The sequence below is a fragment of the Miscanthus floridulus genome, chromosome 1 (genome assembly GCF_019320115.1).
Source record: "Miscanthus floridulus cultivar M001 chromosome 1, ASM1932011v1, whole genome shotgun sequence".
NCBI lineage: Eukaryota > Viridiplantae > Streptophyta > Magnoliopsida > Poales > Poaceae > Miscanthus > Miscanthus floridulus.
The window spans coordinates 53,500,760-53,519,220 of NC_089580.1; the positions used below are offsets into that span (position 1 = coordinate 53,500,760).

Below are 18,461 nucleotides of genomic sequence, written 5' to 3' on the forward strand. Positions count from 1 at the left end.
TCCATCGTAGGGGCATGACCACCTCGATTGCCCAATCGATCTCCATTATCATGACCTAACTTAATTGCCACTGCAAAACACACGTTAGTTATAGTAATCTTGTATTGTCATTAATCACCGAAACCCAACAAGGGGCCTAGATGCTTTCAAGCTGGCTACGAGGGCGAGTGGATGAGCGGTCGTTGGGCTACGTCGTTACCCACCATCGGCATCGTTCAGGCGGACGGACACCCCATACCGAGCATTACCATTACTATTTTCACATAGCAAAATCGATTTCACACTACAACAGGTGCCCTAATAACAAGCAGGGGCGTGCATTGAGCAGGTCCAAAAGGTTGCTAAATCTACTCCCATCAGTTTCGACAAAAATCACAAAACTGGTACCCCCAAGTACGGAACAGAGGTTGATATCTTTCCTCCTTGCAGAAAAACACTCCGGAACTCCTCAGATTTCTGTGTGACTAGCAATCTCACAATCCTCGCCTAGCGGCAATTTTCCTTGCCTGTTGTAGCCACATGCCGATCGTAGCTGCGCCTGGTCACCTGGTGCAAGGGCTTAGTTAAAGCAAATCGAAAAATGGTGTCTTGTCCTGGTTTTTTTGTTTTAAAACAATTTTTAAATATTTTTTAAAAATAATCTACCAAAAAACTATTTTCTAAAAACAGTTTTTTGGTAGTCGCTCCAGCCCGCATGGCGCAACCAAATCATGCTGTGGCGTCAATTTAAGGCTGCTCTGCTGGCATTCGGTTTAGGGTGGCGGGTCAAATACTCAAATCCCGCTCCCAATTAACTTTTCTATACTAACCATAACAAATTTATTAGGATTTTATCTCACAAAATTCAACGTATATATGTTGCTTTGAAATAAACAACACATTTTAATGACCTGCACAAGCTAAGGTTAAGTACCTTACATTCTAAAACATGTAATTTCAAATTAGGCCATCTGCTATATATTGCTGGGTTACAATTTCCATGTGTTAGAAGAAATAGTTTCACTTGTTCTCTTTCTAAGCTCAAAATTTGATAGAACACATCAACAGAACATGTGATGTACATGTTCCATGAGCCGCGGGTGCCTAGCCAGAGGTTAGTAGCTCCAGTAGCACTCTTCAGGTCATGGGTTCGACTCCCTATGGAAGCGAAGCCAAGATTGAGGTTAAAAAAATTCCCTCGTCTGTCCCACACCAAACCATAGGTCTAAGGACAGGATCAAGTTCTCACATGGACAGCGGTGCCGCTGTGAGACAGGGGTGCCACTATGTATGAGTGAGGCAGGAGTTGACAAGGTCACCGTCTATCTTAAGCAGAAATGCCAGGGGACTGTATGACCTCCACGGGTCAAATTCTTTTATGTAGATGTCCCATGTTAACAACAATAACATCATTAGTTGTCACATGTTTAAACTTGTTCAATTTTGAATTGTGATATGGCTTGATGCGGTAGCTAGGTTGTCGCATGCCACCCTTCTCAAATGCATTTTCCCCTCTAAATGAATTCATAATCAAACTCAAAATTTCACAAACCTCGACATGTGTGCTATACATAGCATAAAATGCTCCATTTTAGTGACATACACCAAGCCAAATGTTATATATTTTGAAATATCTAATTCTAAAGTAGGTCACATATTATTGCTATACGATGGATCACACGTTTGGGGTAGCGTGTGAACATAGACCATCCCCAAGAGATTAGCCAAAATGATTATCCAAAATTAGTGATTTAGCTATTGTCTAAAATGAATCTCACTTAAAAAAAACTAGACTACTCCAACACACTATCTAAATATAATTGAGATGCATGAGGTAAGCTATCCAAAAGTAGAGAGCGAATGAGATGGGATAGAGAGCTAGTATATTTGGAGAGTCATTTACAGAGTCTGTTGGAGACTTTTTTTTCCTTTAATAATAGTCAAATTTACCTTTAGAAAGCGATTTAGCTAATCTCTTGAAGATGGGTGGCGCAAGGAAAAACTCGTGGTGCTTTTTTTTTATAAAATCTTTTATTAGCAACGAAATATTACAAACTATTGAAGGAAGGCTTCCTACACTCATTTTTGGCACTTGTGTAATCCAAGATTTAATAAGGGTTTCTTAATTAAGAAGCTATTAGAGATGCTCTTACATGTATTGTTGATGGATCTATGCATACATATATAATATCTAGCAGGTGCAAAAAATTCTTTCAAAACGAAATAAAAGAGCTACTGCTTCATGTAGTGGCAGGATACGCTTGGTTGCTTTCCTGGGGCCTCACCACGTGGAACGCAAGAGAAGGTCGTTGTCTTCAACCCCAGCATGGTTGGTACATCAACTTGAGAAATGGGGTGGGGGTATACGGTCCTACTGTCCTAGTAATGTATGAACATGTCAATATCTACTAGAAAAACCACCCTGGCTATGCATAACAATCTCACAAATATAATTCTCTCGCAAATATGCTTGTCCAACGGCAACAAGCATGTGTACTAAGGCCTGTGCTAATTGCCTGCTTGTAATACAAGATGGCCCCACCCAGTTTGGATATATGGCAACAAATATAATGCATGTGAGCTCTGCATGCATGATGATACTTGTTTACATTACGTGTCAATAATTCTCTCTTCTGGTCTCTTTTATAGAGTCTTGCTTGGAGCCTTGTGGGGTTTTATATTTTAGTTTCTTGACATTTCAACATGTACATTGTACAGTTGAATGCTGATGTTTCGGTTCTCTTTCACTACAATACATTCTCTCTTCTGGTCTACATACATCATCGTGGAACATGGAGACGTTGGACGGCATTGTTATTACCCGCCCTAGCAGCCTACGTAGCCTAGCCACGACGATCAGTTTGGAAGCTTCTTGTGCTGGCAGCGTATGTCTTTATGTAGGCAGAGGCAGATACGCCCTCATCACTACTACTTTTCTGCAATCGAGTAGTATAGGTAGCATATATACGGAGATATTCATGCATGCATGCATGCTACAGAAAAAGGCCAGCCAGCTGCTGCTCCTGCTCCTGCTCCTGCTCTGCTAGTAGTAAAAACTGGATCTAGAGGCGGCCGGGTAGACAATGATTGGACGCAGAGCGCACATGAGCGGCACGAGGCGTGCCGAGGATTTTGGGCTCAGCGCACCCTGTCCCCGGCCTTTGCTCACATGCGCCACGCATGCCCACCCCTGCCGTTCCGATCCATGATCCCCCAGCGCATCTATCATCTCCGACCGATCCAGCATGCATTCAGTTCAGTCCCTCGTCCGTCTGCGTACGTACGTGTCGCCCGGTGATTTTGGAGCTAGGCAAGTATATTCTTGTGCACGTTAGGCTGTATACGACTGTGGCCATACGTACGTACGTAGGCCATCCCAGCTAGCTAGCTGCTCGATCGATCTGTGCTGCTCTCGCTTCGACGACAACGACATCATCATAACGTGCCTGGAGGACAACGGCGGAGCTACGTGGGGGCCATAGTGGGCCATGGCCCCCCTTGGTTTTGGAAATTTTCTAAAGTCCATATACTGTTCAGAGGGAATAGAAATACAAATACAAGGCCATGACTTAATAATAGTGGAGAGTTGTGGCAGCTAGCAAGCAATCAGTCCATCCGTAGACATGGCAAACAACGCAATCCACATTCAGTCTCCATTTCTTCCTTCTGCTTTTCTTCGTCAGAGTGGCAGTGTCTATACATCTCTCGCCGTAGATGGCTCTGCACTTGGCATGCCGCAACAGAGCTCTTGCCAGCCTACAAAGCTCTCGGACTGCAGCAAGGTGGTCTTTTTATTCAGCACATGCCCCCCCCCCCCATGAGGTGAGTTTGCAGTGTCGTCGATTGGGGGAAATCTATCACTACGCGTGAGAGGCTGGAGGATGCAGCAGATCCAAGCTTTGGACCATGCTCCATGCATGAGGTGAGTTTGCAGTGTCGTCGATTGGGGGAAATCTATCACTACGCGCGAGAGATTGTGTGCTTGCTTGAGGCTGGGGATCGGAATCAATCAATATAATAAGCTTTGATTATATATGTCTAGAGACAAAAGTGATCGAGAACAATGTAAAGCGCACGGCACTATCGGTATTCAGTAGTAGTGGTGGAGAAGGGAACTAGATCCTTTGCCTCTTCACAAAGGGTGGTAACAAGGTCAGGGGCATACTTTTGGTGCTCGGGATCAGTTCCTTTTATTTTACCTTTGGTTGCAGGTTTATTGCATTGTTCAATATATACAATCGTATTTATTTTAAAGCATACTTGATCTGGTCAAAATTATACCAGGTTTTTCCTAAGTCAGAATTTTCTAACTTCAACTATGTTTTTACCCCCAAAAAAAAAAAACTCTGCCTCCAAAATAATCAAACTTCTATGTAAAAAAAAAAACTCGAAGTGCGGGGGATAGCATTGTGCCCCTCGTACTGTTGCCCTAAGTTAAACTCATTTGAGTTTTACTAACTTTATAGCGAATAGTACAACATCTGTAACACCAATATGTACACTATAAATTATATTTCAGCTTGTATCATTACGTACTAGTTTAGATCATAAACGTTGGACTCGTTTCTACAAATTTGGCCAAAATTAAGAAAATGTGACTAAAGAAAACTATATAAGTTAATTTATGTTGGACTCAGGAAGTTTATTAACAAAGTCCAATAAATGCACTGCCAATACATATTTCATGGAGAAATTAATGAAAATAATTACAACTATGATAAACTTATTATTTGAAGTTAAGAAGTTTGCTTTAAAACAAAAGTAAAATGATCAACAAGTTGGAGTGGACCGAGCACAACCTCTGATCATCAGCACAAGTCATAAGGGAAAACCTTGAAGTATCTGTCGTTGAAAAAATATACAAAAGGCCTTCGTAATGTTCCCTTCATTTCAAATTATAAGACGTTTTTTATTTGAAGTTGTTTAGTGTCCCAAATATGTGTTCTAAGTTTATAGATTTTGAAATAAGAAACCTAGAACACATATTTGGGACACTAAATTCAAATAAAAAAACTTTTCAACTATAAATTTTTAGATCGTATTGAGAACTATAACTTTCATATACACCATGTCAACATCCGAGATTGTTGGATAATTTTGAATTTTAAATTTCAAAATCAGCTCACTTACAACAATATTTTGGGACCCTACACAGTTTCAATTTAAAAACTTTTCAACTACAAAGTTGTAGATCCTGTCGAGGGCTATAATTTTGATATAAAGTTTGTCTTAATCCAAGCTCATATGAAAATGTTACGAATTATTTTTTTTAAAAAGTCAGCGTGCCACGTCAGCAAAAAAATAAAAATAAACAAAAATATAACCACCTGACATGTGGGCCCCACATGTAGGAGCCACACCAGCGCTCCACGTCAGCACCCAGAGTGAGTTTGAACCCGTTTGGACCTGGATAACACCCGAAGCCAAGTTCATGGACTCAGAATTGGCATTTTGAAAGTAGAGGGACTTAGATGACACCCTTTGCCAACTTGAAGGACCGCCCGTGAATTTTTTTCTTTTTTAAACTATATAGTTTTTATTATGCACTTAGATATACACTATGTGTAGATATATGATAAAAAAAATGTATTTAGAAGAGCTAAATTATCTTATAATTTGGGATGGAGGTAGTAGTAATTTCCACTAGGCCCATACGTGAAACAGCGAATGGCCCTATTTGAATTGTACAAGTGCATGATACATGGAATTTTCCCTCGGCTGTAGTGTGTCGAAGGAAGTGAATTGCTCATCTTTGTACCGGTATACATTACATTAGGCTTATGGGTTGAACTTTACCACAAGGTAAACCGAGGATTATTCTACTATTGGGCTCTTTCAAAGAAATTGCAACAGAATTGACTTGCACAAACACCGTAACTACATTCTGAATCTCGTCAGAGACTAAGCGCTCGCGCAGTTCCCGACCCCCCGGGACACACGGGATAGGATCATGGCTTACTTGCAAACAGGGGCAGAGAGGATGGCGCCATTGACTGGACCACTGGGGAGAGGAGAGGGGCAAAACCGGCATTTCCTCCCGGCAGTTCAAACTCCCCTTCCTGCACTGTGGACTGTGGTGCAGCCGTGCAGTGCAGGCCACAGCACACACCCCATTAATGGCGCCACTTGACCTATATCCACTATATACAGCACATAAACCCCCCAAAATGAAGAAATTAATAAGTTTATACTATAAGTCTATAATGGTGCCCACTTAACCACCCAGTGCGAGCGGCCGGCCGGCCAGAAATGACCAGACCGGATCAAGTTGCCGGGCACTGTGCCGAATAAATCTCCGAGCGAGAGTGAGGCCGCCCGCGCGCTCGGCTCCACAAGGCAAGGGAGGATCATCAGAGACTAGCAGCAAAGCCGGTCGAGATCCCTTCCCTCCTCCGGACTCCACTCCTCCCTCTTCCCGCGCACGCGCAGTTGGTGCGTCGTGTCCGTGGCTGCCTCTGCCTGCCTTTCTTCTTCCTTGGCCTGCTGGCCTAGCTAGCTTCCCCTTCACCCCAAAGGCACCAACCAGTGGTGGTGGTGGCAGCCGCAGGAGCCGAGGACCTGGGCATGAGGAGCCAGGGAATCTAGAGAGAGTGTGGGCGAGGAAAGGAAGGTAGTAGCTAGAGCAATAGAGACTTGCTCTTGACAAAAGCGAGAGCGACTGCCGGGGCAGGAGGAGGAGAGGGACCATTTCTTGGTGCCTCCGGTTCCTGGACTGCGATCATGAGGTCTCGGAGAGGGAGGAGCAGTTGGGCCATAATGAGCCTCCTACAGAGCTGAGACTGAGAGAGAGGGAGAGCCCTGGCCCTGGGGTCGTCGAGAGAGAAAGAGAGAGGAACAACAGAGAGTGATTGGGAAAGAGATTGAGGTGGTAGAGAACGAAGAAGAAGATGAGCTTCAACAAGAGCAGGGGTGGGGGATTGGGTGGAGCAGGAGCAGGAGGAGACGAGCTGGTGCTGCGAGGCTCCATCTCCAAGAAAGGGACCTTCCTCCTCTGCCTCGGCAGCTTCTGCATCGGCCTCCTCTTCACTAGCAGGTACGTTATGGTTATGCTGCCTGCGCGCCCTTCCCCAATTCCTCCTCCTCCCTGTGGCTCTTGATTTGGTGTTCCGAATCCGTCTCCGCGATTTGTTGTTCTTACTTACAACGATCTAATAACCCATGATCCTACTACTACGCGCAAATTCACTGACAAGTCGACACGAATTCGTGGTTCTTGAGCTTTCGTTGTTTCCCAAACTTGCACACGAATTCGTTGCCTAGTAGGCTCCATCACTCAACTAGTTGGCACAAATTTGAAAGAAACAAAGCCATGGCACGAGCTCCCTTCCCGTCCCACGAGTACGATTCAAGTTCCCTGTCTGTCCAGACTCCAGAGTGTCTGTCCACTCTTCTTCTATCTCCTGCCTCGCCCTCCCTGGTCAATGGGGGTACCTCCCTGCAACTATTGCGGCTGCTGTACTTCCGTCGCCCGTATCGTACTCTGTCTCCACTCAACCAAAGCAACAGTAAATCAGGAGGGCCACGAATGATGGCGGGCGCCCGTGGTGAACGTGGAAATTTCGAGCGCCTGTACTGTACTTTGGCTGGCTGACGGCCGTGACGCGCCTTTATTTGCTGCCCAAAGATTAGGGGTTGCCGCCGTGCTGCGGTTGCATTGCCGGCAGGTAATAAGGTAAGGCGGACGGACCATGTATCCCGTGCGCACTGCGGACTGCGCTCCGCCTCCGTGAAAGGCGAGCGCTACCTGTCGACGCCGGCCCGCCGACAACACAGACACTCACAGCGGCCTCTGCTTTCACCGAGGTTGCCCGGCCCCGGGCCCACCAGCAGGGGGTGGTAAAAAAGGAACAGACGCCACAGACCGAAAGGTCTAATCTTGTTGACCATTCCTGCTGATCGATCATCTTTAAGTTGATCCTGCAATTGGTTTTCGCGCTTCCGTTTGTTGAGGAGCTTGCTGTTGAATACAGCAGTATTCTTTGTTCGTCTGTCAGAGGTTTATAATGTACTTGGACAGACTGCAACTGCATTCCCCCACAAGCAAACTGTCCGAGTGCTCGAATCTTTACCGGGCACCAGACGTTCAGGCTCCTGAAAGTGTGCCACTCTTCAGCACTTTGAAACAGAGCTGCTAAACACTGATTACGCAAGTGCTAAACGACTGATTGGTGCAGGATGTGGACGATGCCGGAGCCGAAAGAGATCATCAGGAGGTCGAGACTCGAGGTGGAAAAGACGAACCTTGTCGCCGGCGACTGCGCTCCCAAAAGTGTATGTACACTGCAGTTTTACTTTCAGTGTTCTGGCGCTGCACTTGTGCTCTGAACCACCATCAACAGGTTTCTAAACTTTCTCCTCGTGGTGCAGATCGATGATGCAAAAGACGTTCCTGGAGAGGTTCCAAGAACTCAAGATGCTATACAGTAAGTACCTAGCCACGGTGCACAATCCAGTTCACTCTTGACAGCAATCAGCAATGCTGTATTTGTTTCTGTTATGGCTTAGTAAACTCTTTTCTGTGATCAATCAGGACACTGGACAAAACAATATCGAACCTCGAAATGGAGCTTGCATCTGCAAAGGCGTCACAGGAATCCATGCTCAATGGTGCCCCGATGTCCGAATCCACAGGGAAATGGAAATACTTCATGGTCATTGGCATAAACACTGCGTTCAGCAGTCGGAAAAGACGAGACTCAGTCCGTGCTACATGGATGCCTCAAGGTTAATTTGCAGGATCTTGTGCTTCCAGTAAACCTCCTGCCTTGTAGTATAATTTCTCTGACCTTTGGTTTCCACAACAGGTGAGAAGAGGAGAAAGATGGAGGAAGAGAAGGGCATTATCATTCGGTTCGTCATCGGTCATAGGTGAGTTTAATTCATGTGGGACATCTTTTTTTCTTGAAATGACGAAGAGAATGGCATTTTTTCTTCTTCATGCAGTTATGAGCACAGTGGCATTTTCTTGAAATGTACTGCTAATAGTTAGTAACTGTACGTTGTCAGCGGACAATGACTTACTGTTACTAATTCAGAAACTTCTGTTTTGTCATAAACTTAGTGCGACTCCTGGCGGCATACTTGATCGAGCAATTGATGCAGAGGACAGGAAACATGAGGACTTCATGAGGCTGGTAAATTTCCGTTGGATTCAGTAGGATGTTAGCTGTCTGTGTATACCCACGTGCTGAACTGAAGTATCCTTGGAATGCATGGTTCCCAATCATTCAGGACCATGTTGAAGGGTACCTGGAACTGGCAGCAAAGACCAAAGCGTACTTCGTCGCAGCTGTGTCCATGTGGGATGCTGAGTACTACATCAAGGTCGACGACGATGTACATGTAAATATAGGTGTGTGCAAAATATTACCCTCTGATCTCACTCTTCAGTGCAGTAGTGTCGTTCCATATTCAGGTCTCGGCAAATACTCTAGTAAACTAACAAGATTTTGCTACACTACAGCAACTCTTGGAAACACGCTAGCAAGACATCGCTCCAAGCCTCGAGCTTACGTTGGCTGCATGAAGTCTGGCCCAGTGCTAGCTCAGAAGTAAGTCTAGTCTCAGTGCTGCCATTAGCTCTGCCTGTTGTTGCAGCAGCAGTATAAAATGTTCTTGTTCTTGTTGTTAGGGGCGTGAGGTACCACGAGCCTGAATACTGGAAATTCGGCGAATGGGGAAACAAATACTTCCGACACGCGACCGGTCAGCTGTACGCCATCTCCAAAGATCTGGCCTCCTACATAGCACTCAACCAGTAAGCAGTTCCACTCTAATATTCCCCTGTTCTTCCTTTCTGTTTTTCTTTTACAAATATAAGAGTTGCAAGCCATTGACCATCATGATTGGATGGCGACATTTCAGGCATGTTCTGCACAAATATGCTAATGAGGATGTATCCCTGGGATCCTGGTTCATCGGATTGGACGTCGAACACGTCGATGACCGTCGTCTTTGCTGCGGCACACCACCAGGTATACCAGATGCTTTCCCATCTGTTTGTTTAGCATACATACATAGTTGCTTCCTCTACACGAACCAGTTGTTGTCAACATGTGATGTAAGTGGACTTCCAACCGTATGGGTGGTGGTCGGTCCTTTGCATACACATAATGCTTGATCTGTATGGATTATTTAGGGAAACAGGCCGTTCGGGGTAGTTGATGGTCAACTTCAGAGAGTAGGTGCGCCATCAGCTGTCATAAGCATGTGCTTGCCAACATTGTTTGTGTTAACCACCTTAGTAAGTAGTCTGTCATGACATGAGACGTCTGAACTTTCCTTTTGAGGGTTACACTTCTGGTATGATTGAATTTGAAGCTGCAAAATGAAGAAACGTTTTACCTTAGAACCGTAGTGGCAAAGACGCATCGTGTCATGTCTGTTCAAGCGTAAGAGCAGAGCTGTCAGCTGAAATGTTTTTCTGCCTAACATGCACACCGAACTTACAGTCACTTGAATTTGATGGAACAGAGTAACCCCAGTCAGATTTTGTGGTGCATTTGAGCTGATTATGCTTGGCAAACTTGTGCAGATTGCGAATGGAAGGCGCAGGCGGCGAACGTGTGCGCTGCGTCGTTCGACTGGAGCTGCAGTGGCATCTGCAAATCTGCTGATCGGATCAAGGAAGTCCATCAGCGCTGCGGTGAGAGTGAGAATGCAATTTGGAATGCAAAGTTTTAAACCCAAGATCGCCCAGCCCAGATAATACAAGGAAAGCACATACATACGTACGTATACAAAAAACATGGCTCAACAGTGTGTGGCACCGGAGGCATATGGTGGTTCACTCTGCTTTGCAAGTGCAGAACCAGACTGAAGAGCATGAGATTGAGAGCGCAATGTACACTCAAGTGTACATGCATTATGGTAGACAGGAGGGGGTGTTTTTTTTTTGGGGGGGGGGGGGGGGGGGGGGGGTGTTGTTTTTGGCTTAGGAATTGCATTATTGTATGGGACTTTTCTTTTTTGGTGTTCGAAAAGATCCCAGGTTTTTACTCATAAAGAGAAGATAGGAGAGGATCATGTTGAGGAAGAGAGTGAAAGGAGAGGGAGACAGGGCATCTCCCCCCACCATTCTTGGAAAGATCCTCATTGATGTTACTGGTTGATTTCAAATAACACAATAAATTTCTTCTCCATGTTAGTTCATTTCACTTTATGCACTGAATTCTCAGCGTTTTTTTTGGCAGCCCATCTCTTTTTAACTCTGGTTCTTGTTTCCCGAGAAGTCAAACGTACAACTTTAGTCAAATATATAAAAATATATTAATATTTATGGTATATAATTAGTATCATTAGATAGATCGTTAAATCTAGAGTTACAAATATTTCTAATGTTTTCTACAAACCTAGTCAAACGTAAAAAGAAAAGTTTGACTGATAGAAACCCCGTAATAAGCACTTAGAAGTGCATTTATTTTTGTCGGAGGGAGTAGAACTTGTGCTTCGTTGTGGGTCTGTTATTTTCCCTTATCAGAAGGAGCAGGAAAGATACGTACGTCCCTAGGACTTCTGCTATAAATGTGGCCCAACTAAGTGCCTGGTTGGGAAAGCCCAAAAGCACACAGGCTTGTAGGCCGCTGCCATTTTTATCTTGTGAAGACGACTCATGTTTCCATAGCTTTCATGCTACCGCATGTTCGCCTTCTTTGCTCGAACCCTTGCCGCTCACAACATGTGTCGACGTGCCATGCATCTTGGTGATGTGCGCAATCATGCAGGTGTAGTAGGCGCAAGGCATAGTTCCGCTGCCCTTGTGTTTATTAGCTATGAAGATAAGGGCTCACTAGCGCCCGGCCATCCGGACGCACACGGAGTCCGGACCCCATGCCTACAATGCTTTTCCTACATCGTTTCACATGCCCACGTGGGGCCCACGTCACCCGTACATCACCAGCATCGAGAAGAGGGGAAGAGAGCGACGGATGCCTAGCCAGCGCCGGGAGCAAGAGGAGACACCGAGCGAGGCAGCAGAAAGCGAGGAGGGAGATGCAACACCCGATCTACTTTTGAAATATTTAGATAAAACACTTGCAACATACGTCTGAAGTCAGATGAAACACTCGAAGCATGCATATGAAACACTTGAAAAAAATATCTGAAAAACACTTAAAACCATTGCAAAAACATACGCAACATGTAGAAAACACTTGCAATATATGTGTGAAACATATGCAACAACAAATGAACACACTTGCAACGTACATCTGGAAAACAGATGAAACATTAAGAATAGAAGCTTGCAACATACTGTACAACCATTGCAACATATGCAACATCTCGATCTACCTTTATAACATCCAGATGAAAAACTTGCAACGTATGAAACATCTGAATCACATGGAACAGATGCTTGCAACATGTATTTTCAAGCGCAACATCTACTTGCTGCTCGGACGAAAATGGAGGTTCGTCGACGTGGAGCTCGACGCCACGGAGTGACACGGAGGTCGCCGGCGTGGAGCTAGACGGCACGGACCTTAGCCGGGGCCACGACAGGCAGATCACGTCTACGACGGGAGGCGGGCGTCTGGGCAGAGGCACGCACGCGTCACGGGCGAGGGAGGGGTCTGTCTCGTGAGCAGGGGCGCAGCGCGCAGAGCGACCGGGCGATGTGGGTGGGGGCGGCGCGGGTGAGGGCGGTGTCCGTCCCGCGAGCAAGGAGACGCAGCGCACAGAGCGAGCGAGCGACACTGCCGCGGTCCGTCCGGACGGACGGACGCGAGAATTACCGATGAAGATACGAGATGTTAGTTGGAGCCACTAAAATCCCTGTACCTTCAATGGAAAGAGAGAGAGGGGTACGGTCGAAGGCAGAATACTAAAAATAAGCTGGTCACGGTGTGATTGCAGGGCTAGTCCGCAGTCATGTTTCATCGGCGGTTGCAGACTTGCAGTGCTAACTAGAGTCTGCAACTGGCGTGGTCGGTTCTCGGTACCGATCGAGCGGGAGAGAAAAACAAAGCGGTTGACTCGCGGTGGTGTCGTCGGAGATTGGTTGATTCGCGGTGGTGTCGTCGGAGATCGAAGGGCGGAGGCGCTTCTTTGGCCGAGTTCAGCGAACGCGAGGGAGAGGGTCCAGCTTCTCCTCGGCGTGCGTGCATGCGGCGCTCCTGGCCGAGTCGGGGATCGGGAGGCGGCGCGCGGATCCGATTCTACGACGATCTGGCCGGCGGCGTGGCCGTTGACGCTCCGGCCCCTGCTCTCGCTGCTGTGCTGGCGCTGGTCTGCCCTGATGGGCCAGATGGGGTGGACTGCGGGAAGCTGGGCCTCGGGCGGTTGAGGGAGACATGGCGGCTGCTGCGGTGCTGGGCTGCGGGTGCGGGCCGGGAAGGTGAGACGTGAACCGAGCTTCAGCAGGCTGGTTGAAAGTTTGCTAAAAAAAAAAAATGCAGGCTGGTTGAAAGAGCGGGCCAAAAGGATGTCAGGCTGCAAAAAATGAAAGAAACACCCTTTTCTTTTTTAGAGAACCTGATAAAATTTTATAAAACCTTTCCCTTTTTTCACTAAACCCCCCTAAATTAACCATTCCAAAATAATTAAATGCATAGGGATGAATGCATCAAACATGTTTACCTATGATTCATTGATGTTGCTTTAGAAAATATTTTTTTCCTCACATCTAAAATTGAAGCTTTCTAACACTACGTGAAAAACGGTTTGTAGCAACATGACATTTTTTTTAGAGACGGGCGGTGATGGAGCCGCCCCTATAGTGACGTGCTCGGGATCCATGAGACCAGCCGCCCCTACAAATATAACAGCAGGGGCGGCTGATGATATAAGCCGCCCCTACAAATGGGTAGGATTTGTAGGGGCGGCTCACTCACCAGCTGCCCCCGGTGTTGCTATTTGTAGGGGCGGCTGGTGATTGAGCCGCCCCTACAAATGCTCAATGTATAAATATCTGGGATTTGTAGGGGCGGCTCAATCACCAGCCGTCCCTACAAATGTCCGCTGTATAAATGGCTGCAGCCTCCTTCTTCTTCCTCGGGTCACTCACTCCAACCTATGAAAGAAAGGTGGGGAGGCCTTGGACACCTCCCCAAAATTGCTCTACTAAGGAGGGAAGATTTTGGTCTCAAATCCTTTGGTGGAGAGGTTGTAGAAGGTAAGAAAATGCTACTCCATACTTTTTTGAATTTTTAATGGTTGGTTAGTGAGTAATTAGAGTTTTGTTTTTCTCTCTCTTCTATGGTGCTTGAGCTACTTATGAAGCAAATTAGACCTAAGTTTTGAATGTACTAGGATAAATTATGTAGGGGAACAAGATCATACCCTTATTTGGTCCATGTTTCTTGATTTTAGTGAACAATTAGTTAGTTTTATGGATGTTTCATGTGCATGTAGATCTAGATCTAGGGTTTGGTTTTTTTTATTAATTTTGTTTTTGTAAATTTATGTTTGATGAAATTAGACTAGGGTTTGCATGAAAGATATTGGGTAAAATATAATTGTTGCTAATTGTTGTCTTTGAAATTGTTTATTGTAATCAACAAATATGTATTTTAATTATTTATGGATAAATGGGCCATTAATTAATTTTCCTCTACCATGGTGTGTTTGTATGCTTCATGTAATTATATTTGATTTATATTCATATATATCTAAAGTATATACAATTATTCTCAAGTAATTATTAATTTGATTTATTTTTATATATATCTGAATAAGTAGTCCCTTAATGTTTGTTTTGTTGTTGTTGTAAAAGATGGAGTACATAAACTCTTGGATGTATGGTTCGTTAAGGTTCAAGGCAGGTTTCCGTGAAGAGGTGGATAAATTTATTGAAGCCGCAAAGAAACATGCAACGACATTGACAGAGAATAAGGATACAATTATTTATCCCTGTAAAGATTGCAAGAACCATATGGCATGGACAGATGTGACTATCATCAGATTATATTTGATTATGCGAGGATTTGTTGAGGACTACACAGTGTGGATTTATCATGGTGAAACGGTTATTGTTAACGACGAGGATGAGGAGGAATATGATGACGAAACCCTAGAATCCCTGTCCCAATATTTAGCAGAGCTTGATGCACGATTGGATTCCGAGTTTGGCAATGAACAAAGTGGTGATGCTGGTGGTTGCGATGGTAACGACGAAGGTGGTGTCAATAATGATGGCGGAGCACATGTCGGGGATGAAGATGATCTGGAGGACATGATTCGAGCCATTGGACCAAAGATTTTACTAAAGAGCCCAAAAGGTCTAGAAAATTTGGAAAGGGTGATAAAAGCATCGAAGGAGACTGTGTATGGTATTGAAAAGGACTGTCCGACACATTGGACATTGCTATGTTTTGTGCTTGAGCTACTCATCCTGAAGGCTAAGTATGGCTGGTCAGACTGTAGTTTCAATGATCTATTACATCTCCTGTCATGGGTGCTGCCACAACCAAACTCAGTTCCTGCCGACACATACCAAGCGAAGAAGGTCATAAGTCCATTGACAATGGGGGTTGAAAAAAATCCATGCATGCCCCAACCACTGTATATTTTTTCATGGCGAAACGTTCAAGTCACTGGGTAAATGTCCCCAGTGTGGGGCCAGCCAGTACAAGAACAATGACCTTTACGATGGGGATGAAGCCTCCATGGGGAAAAGGAGGAATAAGAAGGGTACAAAAAAGGTGGTACAAGAATCTTAGCCCCCAGAGGACACTCCATTAGGCAACAATGCAAAGCAGAGAAGAATTCTTGCCTTGGTAATGTGGTACCTACCAGTGACCGACCGCTTGAGACATATCTTCCTAAACCCTAAAGAAGACGCACTCATGACATGGTGGGATGATGAGCACGAGGTGGATGATGATAAGATTGCACACCCGGCTAATTGTAGTCAGTGGCAAAGGTTCGATGAGAAGCACAAAGAATTCAGCGATGACCCAAGGAATGTACAGTTTGGCTTGAGCACCGATGGAATGAATCCCTTCAATGAGAGGATGAGCGACCACAGCACTTGGCCAGTGATCTTGACCATGTACAACATCCTAACGTGGTTGTGTCAGAAGAGAAAGTACCTTCCCTTCACTATTCTTATTTCTGGCCCTAAACAACCAGGCATAGATATAGACGTGTTTCTCGACCCTTGATACAAGAAATGGAGAGGCTATGGAGGCATGGGGAGATGATGTACGATGCATTCTGAAAGGAGGACTTCATATGTAGAGCAATAATATTTGTTACTACAAATGATTACCCCGCGCTGTTTGCTTTGTTTGGACAGATCAAAGGAAAGATGGGATGCTTGGTTTGCTTGGATGGTACTACATGGGTGTACCTGGATGCATCCAAGAAGATAGTTTACCTAAGGAACCGACTCTTTTTATAGACAAGTCATTAGTACCGTAGCAAATTATTATTTAGATTTTATGACAACACCCTAGAGATTGAACCCCCTCCGATGAGACGTCATAACGGAGAACACGTGTACAAAATAGTGAAAAACATACGCGTCGTCTATGAAAAGAAGAATCCAGATGGGACGAACAAAGATAGAAGCACATCTCCCGTCGAAGGCGTATCTTTTAAGAAACAATTGATCTTCTTTCAGTATTTGCCTTATTGGTCAGACTTGGAGGTCCCCCATGCCATTGATGCTATGCACATGCAGAAGAATGTCTTTGAGAGTCTCATTGCTACCTTGATGGACACAGGCAAGTCAAAGGATGGTTTGAAATCATGGAATGACATGGTGCAGCTAAAAATGATGCCACAACTTCACCCAGTACCTAAGGCTAATGAAAAATACACTCTACCCGCGGTGTGCTTCAATCTAACACCAGGTGAGAAGAGAGCTATATGCACTTTCCTAAGGGGGGTCAAAGTCCCGACTGGGTTTTCAACGAATGTGAAGAAGCTAGTATCGATGAAGGACTTGTCAATAACACACTGCAAGGCTCATGATTGTCATGTGATGCTGACAGTGTTTCTACCTATTGCAATCAGGGCTATAAAGCCAGAGTTCTTGAAAATGGCCATCACCCGCATGTGCTACTTCTTTTCGAAGATCTCACAGAAGACAATTGGCAAGCAAGAGCTGAGTGACCTACATGAATTTATGGTGGAGATACAAAACCAATTAGAGATGTGTTTACCTCCTATTTTTTTGTTATAATGCCACATCTCATGATTCAGATGGTTCATCAGATACAGGTGCTAGGCCCTTGCTACTTGCATGAAATGTGGTCCTACGAGCAGTTTTTGTCGAGTCTAAGTCAATACGTGCATAATCGAGCATACCCAGAGGGCTCCATGTTAGAGGGTTACAGTACTAAAGAAGTCGTCAAGTGCTGTCAAGAGTACCTAAAAGTACAGAAAGAGATTGATAAATCCAATTCTCGTCACAAGGGTAGGCTAGCTGGGAAGGGCACCAGTGGTAGAAAAGTGTTCATCGGCCATGATTATAAAGAGGTGAGTCAGACGCATTATAGTGTCTTGCAGAGTACACAACTGATGCAACCATACATTGATGAACACTTGGCTATCATTATGGCGGAGAGAAATGGTCGTTCGGATGATTGGGTCATAAAACAACACAAGCAACGACTAACTATATGGTTGAAGGACCAAAACATACCGCCTAGAGAAACTATAGACTCTATTACCATCAGTAGGTTGGCGGAGGGGCCATCGAGATAAGTGACATCTTGGAATGCTTATGACATCAATGGGTATACGTGCTATACCCACACAAAGGATAGTAAATATATGAACCAAAACAACAGCGTTCGAATAGAGGCTCTTGATGGATTGGAGCGAAAGATCCCATACTTTGGCATCATTGAAGAGATATGGGAACTTGACTATGGTAGGGATATAACGGTGGCTCTGTTTTGATGCCGCTGGATCAAACAACACTAACTGAATGAGATCGGATTGAGAGTCTTAGACCTCGAGAATCTAGGCTACCAAGATGACCCTTGGGTGCTCGCTTCACGTGTCGCACAAGTTTTCTATATGTCTGACCCATAAAGTAACCTCCCCCCGAAGAAGAAGACAAAGCACGTGGTTGCCTCTAGGAAATAGCACATTACCAGAGTTGATGGTGTGGACGATGTTGAAGCTTACAATAACTACAATGAGATGCCGCTATTCACATACTTTCCTAAGAAGATCATTATTGTGGAAAAAACCTGCCCAAAGACATATTGCCATAGGAACAAAAAGGTGTATAGGGGAAAGTCGTTACAACAGGCTAGCTAGTTGTTGAACGTGTAGTGTTTGTGTAAGTGTGTATTTGTAAGACTTCATTTATGCATGCGTGTGAGACTATATATTTGTGTATGTGTGTAAGACTATATATTTATGTATGTGTGTGAGACTACATTTATGCATGTGTGTGAGACTACCCTTTGCAACATCCAGATGAATCTATTTTAACATCCACTCTATTACTACTAAAACTTTATGAAATCACTTAACACTTTATTAAATGAAGAAATGGCCAAAATAAAAGTAGGAGATCTTGA

General features: G+C 44.8%; 1 protein-coding gene across 1 annotated transcript; it reads left to right on the top strand.

Moving 5' to 3' along the window:
- Positions 1 to 6,250: 6,250 nt before the first annotated feature.
- LOC136483916 (probable beta-1,3-galactosyltransferase 2) lies at positions 6,251 to 10,875 on the top strand. The gene is made up of 11 exons (XM_066481089.1): positions 6,251 to 7,012; positions 8,154 to 8,250; positions 8,347 to 8,402; positions 8,510 to 8,703; positions 8,784 to 8,847; positions 9,041 to 9,113; positions 9,211 to 9,331; positions 9,443 to 9,530; positions 9,611 to 9,736; positions 9,844 to 9,953; positions 10,514 to 10,875. Exons 1-11 carry the CDS (start codon positions 6,867 to 6,869, stop codon positions 10,660 to 10,662), a joined length of 1,224 nt encoding a protein of 407 aa, XP_066337186.1. The 5' UTR covers positions 6,251 to 6,866; the 3' UTR covers positions 10,663 to 10,875.
- Positions 10,876 to 18,461: the final 7,586 nt, after the last annotated feature.